The 14,021-nt window shown below is 46.1% G+C and overlaps 1 protein-coding gene across 1 annotated transcript; it reads left to right on the plus strand.

Annotated features, from left to right (window-relative positions):
* Nucleotides 1-1,303: 1,303 nt before the first annotated feature.
* dusp27 (dual specificity phosphatase 27) lies at nt 1,304-10,061 on the plus strand. The gene is made up of 6 exons (XM_036544628.1): nt 1,304-1,387; nt 3,451-3,573; nt 4,316-4,410; nt 5,501-5,732; nt 5,831-6,048; nt 6,894-10,061. Exons 2-6 carry the CDS (start codon nt 3,470-3,472, stop codon nt 9,599-9,601), a joined length of 3,357 nt encoding a protein of 1,118 aa, XP_036400521.1. The 5' UTR covers nt 1,304-1,387; nt 3,451-3,469; the 3' UTR covers nt 9,602-10,061.
* The last annotated feature ends 3,960 nt before the right edge of the window (nt 10,062-14,021 follow it).

Consider the following 14,021-nt stretch of genomic DNA (forward strand, 5'->3'; position numbering starts at 1 on the left):
GGGTACATCTGCCCTTCCAATCAGAGCAACTTTGTTCAAAATGAGATTTCAGACAGCAGCTGCTTTGAATGTGATAGGTCAGGTTTCTTTGTGTGTATGTATCTGTATGTGTGTGTGTGTGTGTGTGTGTGTGTGTGTGTTTTGGGGATAGAGCAGGTACAGGTATTGTTTATCTGCACACTCCTCTGGGCCTGTCAGAGAGAGCGACTCGCAGGCTTTTGCTGTTTGGCTGTATTTCTGTCACCAGAGATGCTGTTGTACAGTGTACCTGCTGTGTATTTCTACTGGTTATTGGCGCAAGTTGAATTTGCCCCAATGCACTGATCCAGAATCTGTTAATTTAGCTCATATTCTAAACCCAACTATGGCATGCCTTCCACTGGAAGGACTAAGTTTTTGCTCATTTGAAAAAAAAAAACTTCCATTACAGATGAGGCCACTTCTTCTACCACGCACTGATGTCCCTGATACTTGATTGGAGTTTTGCTTGCTGATTAGTTTAACAGACCAACCCACAAACCCCCCTCTCCCAAGAGCTACCAGAGCTATGCAGACGCACAATTTGATAATAGTGGCTATCGCTAATAAATTGTCACAGGCAAATTTTAATGTAGAAATTATTTTAAAGAATTTGTCACAGGCATATCCAAAAGAAGTTAGTGCCTTGGGGCAGAATCCATGGATGGTGTACTATGTGGTTTTCTGTTGTACTGTTATAGACGTGTGCTTGTGCCTTATATGTCAGAAGTTCTTCTGTCATTATTTACACCCCCCACCCCGGCCACTCTCACACTCCCTTCTAACTCACCTTCGAACCTCCCTCTATACAACTCTCTTAGAGCCTGTAAGGACACACAGGATGTTATATGGGTGTGTATTGTACAGTGAGGTGTAAGGGCAAGTATTGTATTTCTCTGTGAAATGTTTATGTAAGACCTGCCTCATTGTCTTCTACACAGTGACAGGTATACTCTGTTCTGATCTTTCTGACCTGGAAGAACTTTAAGATGTAGTGAATAAATTCTTTTGGCCTATCAGTGTTTGCCTATCGTCACTGTCTGAACATGTCTGGGTGTGTGTGTGTGTGTCCATACGCGTGTGTGTCTGCATGCTTGTGCATGTGTGTATGTTGTGTTTGTGTGTCTACGTGAATGAAATCAGCTGTGGTGTCAGAGTTGTCTGTGGGACTTGAGGGGTTAATGCCCCTCAGGAAAGCCCCACCGTGTCATGGTGGTGTCATATATCAGGGGAGGAGCAGTGACCTCACAGTGGAGCTGTCAGTCACAGGAGCCTCTAAATTTAGGCTTCTGTCCCTTATCCCCCAGACACACAGCCCACGTCCCCCGTCCTGAGAGCCAGGAAAAGGAGACTTCCCGCAGACGTCCAGGTAAGGAGCAGCCCTCGTATGGGGAAGAGAACTAACACTACACCAAGGGGGAGAGGGTGGCTCACCTGGGGGGTGCTCATGGGAATCCAGGTTTGATGAAGGTTTAATCGATCCCGGCTCACACCCAGCACTGCTACTGAGGCCTACAGCTCTCTTCATGGTGACAGCTCTGCAGCTGCCCCTGTTGCTATAAATACACCTAGCCTCACATACTCAATAGACACACTCACTCAAACATGCTCAAACACACACACACAAACATAAAAACTCAAACCCTTCATACACAGACACACATACTTAAACAAACACGCACAAACACATACATACACATACTCACAGCCGTGCAGAGGTATACGCTCATTACCACACATAAACATACATGTACAATCACTAGATGCATTGTGGTCTGGTATGTACAGGTTTCTACTGCTTTACTGAACATCAACAAACAATGGGAACAGCACAGAAATAGCTGATAAGAAATCAGAGAAACAGAGATAGCCAATAAGAAGGAACACAAGGAACAAACAATAGAACAACAGAAGCAACAAGCTAGAACGCGGGTCAGAATAGTGGTGAATTCAGCCATCAGCTGTGGGCAGACCAGTACATGTGTTAGGTGTAATGATGATTAGCAAGACAGGGTGAAATGGTGCTGGTGGATTGAACACATGGATTCAAATCTTAGCTTGAAGTCACAGGTAATGAAAGAGGAGAGAGCCAACAGTGAAGGGGGAGCAGGGTATTGTCATTTGACAGCCAGCGACTGTGGAAAAGGTGAAGGCACAGACTCTGTGGTATTTAAAGTGAAGAGATAAACGAGGGTCTGGTTTCATTGAAAGGTTGGGTGCAGTAATATTGTGACTACTTGCCATTCAGTCTTTTTAACTTAGTGTGCTATAGGTGAATTTAACGTGACTCATGACTCCTTTAAAACCAAACGAGGTGATTCACCAACATCTCAGGGGTGTCATTGAATTCCAGTAGGCTGGCTGCTGTTCTTATTTATAAATGCATTCAGTACGTATGAATTTCCATTTTTGCGCGTGATGCGATTATAGTGGTACTTTCATTTGGCTTGGAGTCCAACAAAAGGATCGCACCTGGGCATGGGCCGAGGTTGTTGACCCCTTGTGTGGACATCATATACAGGGAAAAGAGAAGGGGGGGGGGGGTGGGGTGGGGTGGAGTAGGGATGCCGTGAACAGCTGATGTGGGAAGGAAGTGGTAGGTGGGACATCATGGATGGGACCACTTTGTATAGGTTTGGTAAAGTGCTTAGGGATTGTCTGAAAATTCACCTTCTGAATACTCATATGGAACCTCAATTAAACTCCATGCCTTCCAATAATGAGGTGCAGAAACATCATTATTAGTGCTATTCTGTCAGGTCCCAATGCACTGGTCCCTCTCTGTCCCAAGGGATACTGTTTCTCTGCTTTCCATCACAAGATCAGAGATAACATTTCTAAAATCTTAAACCAAATGTACAAGATCACGGAAAGCATTTCTAAAACCACACACTGTACATAAAAATCACAGATAACATTTTGTAAAACCACAGACATACAAAACAATAGATAACATTTATAAAACCACATATGTACAAATCACAGATAACATACAAAATCGTACAAAATCAGAGAACTTGAACAATGCCATGTATATACAAAATCACAGACACCATTTATAAAACTACAAATGCAAGCTCATAGAAAACATTTATAAAACCACAGGCACACAATATCACAGATAACTTTCAGATAACCGTGTATGTACAAATCAAAGATAACATTTATAAAATCTTTGATAATTGCTTTAATAAACCACAGATAACTCACAGATAACATGTCTGTGAAGACAAACATTGGGCATTACACTTAAAAGTTTCACTTTGAATCCTGTGGAATTTACCAGTATTTTAAGTAAATATACGTATGAGCTATTTTTATTCCTATTTTATTTCTATTCCATTGTCAAAGACAATCCCGAACTGACGAGTGTGTGCGTGTGTTACTTCTGCGTGGGTCTGTGTCATTACATATGCGTGTATGTTTGTTCAGCTGAGCAGACGGTGTTGCCATGGCGTCTCATAACGATAAAGAGGATGAGCAGGATCACGTGGTGCCGGAGGATGACAGCACCAGCGTCAGGTCCAGTTATCCGCGCAGCCCCTCCCCCAGCAGGTCAGGCTGCCACGCCCTCACGCCTCGCCTTCACGAGGAGGACTCTTTACCAGAGAAACACTCCAACTGTAGAACATTGTATACCACAATGGAGGGAGCATAAAAGGGTCAAGTAAAAGGAGGCACTTCACTTGCATTGAAGGGAGGCTTTCAAATACTGTGTGATTTCTTTTCAATTACATGTACCTCTGTGTTATGACATTGCCTTTGTTTCTCCCTGAATGTGTATTCATATTTAATAACATGGCATTGTGCCTTTCATTTGATGAGTGGTCACGCTTTCCTTGAGCTTAAAAATTCTTAAACCAATGTACACACGATCATGCTGTCAGATTTTTACTCCTTCAGAAGTACGGCTGATCTGACCACTGCGCCACTCTGAGCTCTTTGCTGCCCTGACCAATGCTCCACGCTGCTGCTCTGACCAATGCTCCACACTTCTGCCCTGTACCAATGCTCCATACTGCTGCCCTGACCAATGCTCCACACTACTACTCTGACCAATGCTCCATACTGCTGCCCTGACCAATGCTCCATACTGCTGCCCTGACCAATGCTCCACACTACTACTCTGACCAATGCTCCATACTGCTGTCCTGAACAATACTCCATACTGCTGCCCTGACCAATGCTCCATACTGCTGCCCTGACCAATGCTCCATACTGCTGCCCTGACCAATGTTCCACACTGCTACTCTGACCAATGCTCCACACTGTGGCCCTGACCAATGTCTCCCTGTAGGTTCTCTGTTATCTCAGACACAGACACGGAGAGCATCTTCATGGAGCCCATGCACCTCACCTCTCTACTGGCCACCAAACAGACCAAAAACGAGGGTGAGAAATCAATAACCGTCAATCACCACATGATACCATAGCAACAGTTACACAACTGCAACTCTAAAAAAAAATCCTTATATAACTGAATTATTAATACACTTTAGATCAGTGTTTCTCCATCCTACTCCTGGAGCCCCCCCTGTGCTGCATATCTTCTATCTATCCTTGCTCCAAACACACCTGATTGAAATTAGTGTGATGCTCCTGATTAAATCAGGTGTGCTCAGCTAATCAAAAGTGCCACTGATGAGTTCAGTCAGGTAGGTAGAGCAGGGAAAGATGGAAAACGTGTGGAGCAGGGGGCCCCCAGGAGCAGGACTGAGAATCAGTGCTTTAGATCAGGGGTGGCCAACCCTCTCCTGGAAAGCCACATGTCCTGCATGTTTTAGATCTTTCCCTGCTCTAACACAGCTGATTCAAATGATCACTTTGTTATTCAGCAGCTTTAGGAGTTCATAACGAGTTGATCATTTGAATCAGCTGTGTTGGAGCAGGGAGAGATCTAAAACATGCAGGACATGTGGCTCTCCAGGAGAGGGTTGGCCACCTCTGCTTTAGATGAACGCACACAAAGAAGAACAGGATTGTTTATATAAAGCAGTGACACAGCAGACAGAGAGACAGAATAGAGTAGATAGAGTTTGTATGGTGAATACAGAAGAGTGGGCACACAGAGAGGCAGATGCCTTGTTCTCTGAATGTCAGGGCCACATTGCATGGTTCTGTCCAACGCTAGTGCTGATGACAGGAGTTTGGGATCACGTGCGGCTCTATCACAAACAAGCGGACATAAGACCAAGCGCCGTTTGTCTCTGTCCATCACTGCCCTCTTTGTGTTCCACTCATTTACGCATCCCTGAGTTGTAGTGTTTTTTTTTTCTCAGTGTTCTGGAGTCTCAGTGTCTCTTTCAGTGAATTGGAGTCTCAGTGTCTTTCTCAGTATTCTGCAATCTCAATGTTTTTCTCAGTGAATTGGAGACCCAGTGTCTCTGTCAATGATCTGCAGTCTCAGTGATTCTCTCAGTGTTCTTCAGTCTCAGTGTCTCACTCGGTGTTCTGGAGCCTCAGTGCCTCTCTTTCTCCCCAGAGACGAAGCCACGGGAGGCAAAGGAGGAAGCAGGAGCAGAGGACACACTGGATGCAGTGGAGCAGATGATGGTGGAGGACCTTTACAACTGCGTGAAGGACATAGTGGACGACTCCAGCCCCTACAACACCCCCTGTGTCCTGGACATCCAGCGCGCCCTTGTGCAAGACCGCCTGGAAGCGCCCCTGAACCCTGTGGACGAGGTGTGGCCCAACATCTTCATTGCCGAGAAGTGAGTCCCCACAGAATCGCCTGGGTCGCCCAGGATTGGCTGCCGCATTGTCATAGCTACAATGTTACGGTCTGAGTGCGTGCCTTTGCACTTCGCAGGATGGTGGCAGTGAATAAGTCACGGCTCAAGCGGATGGGGATCACCCACGTCCTGAACGCGGCCCATGGCACGGGCGTCTACACGGGCCAGGAGTTCTACGCCGGCATGAACATCGAGTACCACGGCATCGAGGTGGATGACTTCCCCAGCGCTGACATATCCCCATACCTGCGAACGGCCGCTGAGTTCCTGGATGAGGCCCTGCTGACTCACAAGGGTGAGAACCGAGGGGCTGGGGGTGTGTCTGGGGGAGGGGCCACCAGCGGAGCCCTACTTGTTGATTGGAGGAGTGTGGGCAACATTAACACCAGTTACAAGAGTGCTGTAGTGCCTTCAGCATGGCTCAACAACAGCTCCAGCCAGGCTGAGGTGTTGAAATCCTATTCATAAAGCAGAGGCTCCCCCTGCTGGTATCAGAGTATAACTGTATATTGCTACATTCAGACTGCAGGCTGTAATGCTCGGTTCTAAATTGTTGCTCAGATCTGATTTATTTGTCTGAATGCTCACATTCATTTTTCAAAGTGGCCTATATCCAATATCAGTGTGACCAGACCTCCTTTCTGAAATGTCTGTGTACACATATAAACACCAACCAAAGACATCACATCTGTCTAGTCATACAAAATTATAACAACAAGGGTGTGCAGAGTGATGTAAAAATTACTCAGACCACATTAAACAAGCTCAATTCCAGCATGGCTAGATATCATATTTATTTCCACATATTCATGCAGCCTAAATCTGAATTAAGAAATGCAACTTCATGTGTTTTTGGATGTTCACACTATTCAACATAGTGGGTCTCATATGAGGGGAAAAAATCGGAATTGGTCCACTTTTGGGTTGCAGTCCGAACGTAGCCTCAGATCGACCATTCCCTGAATCAACTCTAATGCCACCTACAACTGAGCAAATTTAGCATTAACTGAATCAATATGATGGATCTGTGGTACTCGTGTTTCTGCGTTTTTCTACCATTTTAGTGAGGGTGGAGGAGAGACTGTTCATGCCGTGTACAACCTGATGTCTCTGACTCTCTGTCGCCCTCCCTCTCTGTAGGGAAGGTGCTGGTGGACTCAGTGATGGGCGTCAGCCGCTCCGCGGTATTGGTCGCTGCCTACCTCATGATCTTCCACCACATGACCATCATGGAGGCGCTGCTGGCTCTGCGCAAGAAGCGGGCCATCTGCCCGAACGAGGGCTTCCTGAAGCAGCTGCGCGACCTGAACGAGGCGCTGCTGGAGGAACGTGACGAGGATGACCGCAGCGACACCCTCAGCCAGTGCTCCGTCATCGACACGCTGGCCCGCCGTGAGGAGGCCGGCAGCCTGCTGGGGGCCAAGGCACACTCCATCACCGTGGAGGAGGAGGAGGACGGCATGAGCATGCTGAGCGGCAGCGTGGTCTCCGCGGCCCGGACTGGCAGGGACGGTGAGGGGGCCCGCACCCCGACGCTGCCGGGTGAACGGGAGGAGGAGGAGGACGAGGAGGATGACGTGGACCGCGTAATCCGCGAGTGGCAGCAGAGGAACGAGAAGTACCAGAGCGAGGACTGGTGGCGGGCCCAGCTGATGTGCGAGGACGGGGAGGAGTCTCTGGCGGGGGAACGGCGCCCCCTGCCGGACGACCTGGAGAGCGTCACCAGCACCGACGTGCGGGAGGTGAAGGAGCTGCTGAGGGCCGGCGGGAGGGCGGGCCGCCGCACGCGGGCCGAGTCCGTCTGCACCGCCTCCACTGACGACAGCAGCTGCGCTGACATGTGGAAAAAGCGGCTGAGGGAGATCGAGGAGCAGGCCGCTGCCCGCTACAGGGGGCGGGGCCACGAGGAGGAGAGTGAGGGCGGGGACGGGGACAGGGACGATGACGCGGAGAGCGTGCTCTCCGAATCCAGCTCCCTCTACAACTTCTGCAAGAGGAACAAAGACACGCTCACGCCGCTGGAGAGGTGGCGGGTGAAGAGGATCCAGTTTGGCTGGAACAAGAAGGAGGCCGAGGCGGAGAAGGGGACGGCGGGGGGTGAGCAGGGGGAAGGGGAGGAGGCCAAGGCTCCCTCACTGGAGGACGTCAACCTGACAGCCTACCAGAGCTGGAAGCTGAAGAAGCAGAAGAAGTTGGGCGAGGAGGACAAGGACGAGATCGTGGAGCTGAGCAGGGCGCACGACTCGGCGCTGGCCAAGAGGAGGCAGCGGCGGGAGGAGATCCTGGAGCGATCGCGGCGCACGCTGGAGGAGAGCCAGTCCGTGTGCGGCTGGGAGACGGAGAGCACGCTCAGCGGCAGCACCATCCCGCTCACTGCCTTCTGGAACATGGCCACCGGCGCCAAGAGCACCGCCGACGACACGGCCTCCATGCTCAGCATGCAGAGCGGCCGGTCTGCCCAGTCTCAGGCTCGCAGCGCGCAGGGCTCCGTCCAATCAATGCCCATGGCCCCACCCATGACTCCACCTCTAATGCCTCTGCCCAACATGCAGGGCGTCGGCAGCGAGGGGATTAACTTGGCCAGCATCCAGAACTGGATCGCGAACGTGGTGACGGAGACGCTGATCCAAAAGCAGAATGAGATGCAGATGATGGGGGGGAGCCTGCCCCCGTCCCGCGCTGGCTCGGTCCTTAGTTTTGGGGGCCGTTCCCCGGCAGGAAAGAGCCAGGACGATGACAAGGTGTCCATGCTGAGCGGAGCCTCCTACTCCAGCAGTCTGTCGAAGGGAGGGGCCGAGTCTGTGCTCTCCGCTGGCGGGACATCCAGCATTTCAAGCCTTGGCTCCAGCAGGAGGAAAGTCACCAAGACCAGCGTGCCCCTCTACAGCCTCTTCCAGGACCAGGTGAACCTCCGCAAGCTCGACTCCATGGACAAGGAGATGAAATCTGAGATGAGGGAGAAGATGTCCACCTACGAACTGCAGAAGATTGCCTCGGACAACAAGCGCAGCACCCTGTTCAAAAAGAAGAAGGTCAAGGAGGAGAATGACGAGGATGGTGAGGACGAGAAGCCAGCAACGTCAAAGCCTGCGGCTAAATACACCCCTGCCCCCACTCGAGATAGATTGGACACACCCTCCACTCGCACAGGGAGATTCAGCAGCTCTGCTACGGAGAGAGACAAGGTCAGCAGCATCGACAAGTGGCTCAACGATATCAAAGCGCCATCCCGGTACCCGCGAGCCAACGGCGTGGAGAACACGGAGCCTCGGACCTCCAGGTCCTCACTCTCCAGAGAGCAGGTCGCAGAGTCCTCTGACTACACCTTCAGCAGAAGGAGGGAGTACTCAGAGAGCTCCTTTGACAGTGAGGGTGAGGACTTTGACAGTACATCAAGATTCTCCTCCGCAGCTGTGGAGGACTCATTCTCCTCCAACCGTTTCCGAAGCAACGCCGTTGATGCTGATGACTACATGGATTCCAGCTCAGAACCATCATACCACTCCAGGAGGGTGCCCCCGGCAACAGAGCTCTTTTCCAACGGCTTGAAGGAGTCTCACAGCTACAGAATGCGGAGGTCCTCCACCTCTGAAGAGGAAGAGGAAGAGGACTACGCAGCCAAGAAGACGTTCCCTCGTTACTCGCGGAACGAGGATGACGGCGCGGAGGTGAGGAGAAGGGTCCGGGAGGAAGAGGACGAAGAGGAAGAGGTGTCCTCCTTCATCAGCAGATGCAGGCTAAGGTCCAGGACCCCGGTGGATGAGGACATTGATGAAGATGATGTCATCGCTGCCTGGAGAAGGCAGCAGGAGTCAAAACGGCACACTTACAGAGGCAGTGACTCCTAGTCCAGCCGCTGCATGCAATGAGCTTGGGTCTTTCACCTTCTCAACCACTCCTCAGGTTCCTGTTTGATTTAACTCCTTTACTAAGGAACTCAACCTTGACAACACTGCGTGCATTTTTCCTGTGTGGTCTTTACTTAAGCCTTGTTGCCCAGCATTTGTTTGAAACTGAAAATGTGACTGTATTTTCAGACAATTGGCAACTTTTTCACTGTTACAGAAATGTCTGTAGTTAAGCCACATTTCACCACGTGATTGTTCATGGATTGTTAATGATTGTCATAAAGTTCTGAACACACAGGATTGCTGAATTTAAAGGAAACAATAAGAGATGCTCACACATAAATCCTAACTAACACTTTTATGAATTTTTCAGTCTGTATATCAAACGCAAACAATGTGAAAGTCCTACTCCCACCACCAAGTGTGGGTATTTCACAGCCTGTGTATCAGGAATGCAAAAGGACACACATTTTAGAAGATTTGTTCTCAAAATAAAAGCTCAATAAAAACAGATGATCTGTGAAATTGCCTTATGTACCTTGCATTTTAAAATGCTGCTTCTGTGGTATAAGTATTTGACTGCTGGTTCCCTTGACCCATTATGAAGGTTTGTAGAGCACTCACAGTCTGTGTTTGTAGTTGGCTGGGGTTTTCACTCATAAAAACTGAACACAGAACAATGCACTAAGAGACAGCTGATGGCAGAGGAAGGAAAGCAAAAATAAGTAGCATGTTGCTTCTGCTGGGATCTGCCAGCATCTATCAGAAAAGTAAAAACAGATCTTCACAGTTGGGATCAGTTCTACAAAATTCAATTCAATTTCTTTTCCTCAGAGTAAATTACAATTCAGAGTTAATTCCTCTCAGTTTTAGTTTTAAGTCAATTAAAAAATACAGTTCTCACACTTAAGTTCCCTTATTTTAATTCCCCCTATATCCCAAAATCTTTTACTTTAACTTTTACAAAAAGGATCTAAAATGGACTAAATGAACTAACACTAACCTTAACCGTAACTGTAACCCTAACCCTAACCCTCACCTATATGGAAATGTGTATCAGTACTTCATGTCATCTCATGTCAACTTTTCATTACAAAGGTTGAAAAATGACATACAATTCATGTACACATTAGTCATTATTTTATGAATGTAGTGTTACCACTTTTAATGTCGTTTTTCAGAGAAAAATAAGGCAAGTTTGAAATTTCGCTATATTATGGTGCAGAAAAAAGAAAAGACGTCTCTCTTCTATTTAATTGCCACCTTTCACACTAAACTATACACAGACACAATAATACTTTCAAAGGCCAGACAAGCAGCAACTCTTAGGTTTACAGCAGACAATACAGACAGTATTACAGTCTTAATTTCAGATCAGAATCCTCTAGAACACAAAATTAAATATGCTGAAACTTTAATGTTGAGGCATCTTTGGTGACCACACTCCTACATCTTCCACAGGGGCAGTCTGTGACGTGCTTGATGCATTTGCCTCGCCCATTGTGTTTTACTTATTAAAATATTATTTGTTATCACTGCTCCCTTAAAAACCTATTATCACCCATTCTTAACTGGTCATTATTTTAAATACTTTATTTTACTGAATGTCAGGCTGATCACTTTCTTAAACAAATGTTCAATCACATACACCTTACAAGCATCATCCGTATTTATACAGTACCTATACAACACTACAAGAAAATGGACTGTTTTCCATGAGTGTCTTCACCACCTTTTTCCAGAAATAATTTCTCAGTTTCCAGTCTCCAGTCCCAATTGGCCCTGGATTTTTGTTTTTTATTATGATTATTCCCTCTGTAAATACACTTTGCTGCATGTTAAGCACATTGTGACAGTGATCATTAAAGTGTACTATTAAAAAACAAAATCAAGTTTTTTATTAGAAGTGCTGCATACTGTACATGTAATATCACTGTTCCAACTGCCAATCTGTAGTGGATAAATAAGGTTAAATCATTTAAAACATAATGTAGTCCATTTACAAAGTCCAAATACAAAGTAAATTAATTCTGTAGTAGAAAATGCCAATATTCTAAGTAGAAAATGCCAATTCCAATTCCAAAGTATACAATATGAGTATCGTATAATTCAGTTCGGATGATTGAAGATTCTTCAAATTCCATTCCAATTCATGATGAATTTGATAAATTAAAAAAAAAGCAAATTCATGAATTGTCCCATGAATTTCAATTTAAATTGCAATTGATTCCAGCTCTGTTCTCTGCTGCCTCCTGTCTTCTCAAAAGACACGATAGGACACACAAATGATCACTTCCTTTGCTGCCTGACATTCGATTACTTTCTTCCTGTGTAGCACCACAGTAAATAACGAAAGTACCATCACTGCATGTTCCCATAAACCCCTTGCTGTCCTTTTCCTTTCGTCACAACTTCCCTGTAGGTTCCTGCTTAGCAACTTGTCAAAACAGGAGCTAAAGAACAACTGCAGGGATGACAAAGTATGCAGACTTTTATTTAGCTTGTGAGATACAATGCCTTGTTTCTTTTGATTGATTCAGTTTTCACTCTTCAGACTTCATGCTAATGCAGATGCACTGTAAAACGTCAGGAACACAAACATTCTGATCGCTTAGGTATTCAAGCTATTTTCACTTAAAGGTGATAAAATGTAGGGATGACTGATTATTTCTGACTCAACATAAAATCTGTGATGTGTTTACTCCTGATAGGGATGACTGATAAAATAGAGTGGACAGCACTGGACATGTGTCAGTTATTTAAGTGACAGGTATCTAGCTAGCTAATTAGCTACAATGCAAACCACAATGAGGAAGTGAGGCATAAAAAATGGCAAGCAAAAAAGAAAATGAACTGTTAGATAGCTAGCTAGTCAAGTACTGTTACAAAGAAAAAAGGCTATGTAAACCAACAGCTAATTAGCTGGGAGCTAGTGAGTAAGGCAGTGGTTGACTTGTGTGAGACAATCCATTCATAGATAAAAAGTAGTAAGTCTGCACATTATGTGATGTATTTGATACTAAATTTATTCATTAATTTTTCTTTGATTTGGAAAGTAATGTTATCCAGTTAGGTAGTGAGCTACCCTTGAAAGGGTGTTTTTAGAAGGATTATGGAACAAGATGTCTGCTTGCAGCTTTCAAAAGATCAAAGGCAGGAAGCAATTCCAAAGACTGATGAAAAGACTTCAATTACTGGCAGTGTTAGCTCTAACACTTTTCGGGTCATTCTCATTTCCTCAAGATTAAGCACAATGTGAAACAAAGAGACAATCTGGAATCTCAGTTAGAATGTTATGCATTCATCCTAGTCACGTTTAATCAAATGGGAAAGCAGCTCAACACCGTGGAGCTCCAGTTTGTAAATTTACTACTAGGCCCACCAGTGGTTATAATAAGATACTTCTATGTCAGATGACAGTGGTGGTCTGCTCATTTTGGTGCAGGTGAGAGTAGCTCAAACACAGTAAATTAAAACAAAGAAGTATTTGATTCACATAATGACCACAATAAGAATGCAATGAAAAGGAAAGATGGATATACTTAAATTCTGGTCATGTGCACTGTTAGAGGTGCAGTGTTTGATAATGTATGGGAAATGGTATTGGGTGAACAGGACACCTGACCCTTGTTTGTACATGCACGTGTCTGTTTGTTGTAAAATAAACAGTGATTATCTGAGGAGAGAGTGAGGTCATTTGCCTCAGCCAGATTCCAGACTATCTGCTCATCACAGTATATTCTATATTTTTCTGTGCAACAGTGTGATGCATCCCTGGCTAAGTGTGACAGATAAAATGTGACCATGAGGCTTTCATTAAAGGAGTAGTGCAAAGCAAGTAAGTATCCCTCAACCTGTCTTTTTTGGGCCATCCATCAGTAGACTCACAAATTATGAGTGATGTTTAGCCCTCCAACCTACACCACACCCTCTTAGTATGACCCAGACTGTGTAATCTGATTTGACATTATCAGCCAGCAATGAAAGAAATCACAGCAGCAGTGTATTTGGGTCCACATTTAGTTAAAAGGACCTAGCAAACAGATTGACTCTGCCAAAGGAACCCACAAGATGTCTTGTGGGGGGGGGGGGGGGGGGGGGGGGCTAAATTATCTCACCTGTTGTTGCAAGGATTTTGAGTAAAACACTCTCCCAGTTTGTTATTATCATTTTATAATTATTTATGATAATTTAAAGGGGAAAATGTGATGTGCTTTCACGGCTTCTTTCTAGGAAAATTAAAGTCAACTCATAGCTTCATCGAGCGACTGCAGAAAACAGGAAAAGGGGGCCAGGAGTTCGTTGGTTGTTTTTGACATGTCTGAATTTGCCCAGTTCTTTCAAAGGAAGTTGGAGCTTGCACTCGCGCTAAGGCTCTGCAAGTCTGGTCACGTTGCTAACTTCGCCAAACCATTACAAA

Source organism: Megalops cyprinoides, chromosome 14 (assembly GCF_013368585.1).
Source record: "Megalops cyprinoides isolate fMegCyp1 chromosome 14, fMegCyp1.pri, whole genome shotgun sequence".
NCBI lineage: Eukaryota > Metazoa > Chordata > Actinopteri > Elopiformes > Megalopidae > Megalops > Megalops cyprinoides.

Bases quoted from the DNA above. Each gene is read 5' to 3' on its own strand.
- dusp27 (XM_036544628.1), top strand. From the start codon at position 3,470: ATGGCGTCTCATAACGATAAAGAGGATGAGCAGGATCACGTGGTGCCG. The intron at 3,574-4,315 runs GTCAGGCTGCCA...GTCTCCCTGTAG, and splicing joins CGCAGCCCCTCCCCCAGCAG to GTTCTCTGTTATCTCAGACA. The intron at 5,733-5,830 runs GTGAGTCCCCAC...TGCACTTCGCAG, and splicing joins AACATCTTCATTGCCGAGAA to GATGGTGGCAGTGAATAAGT.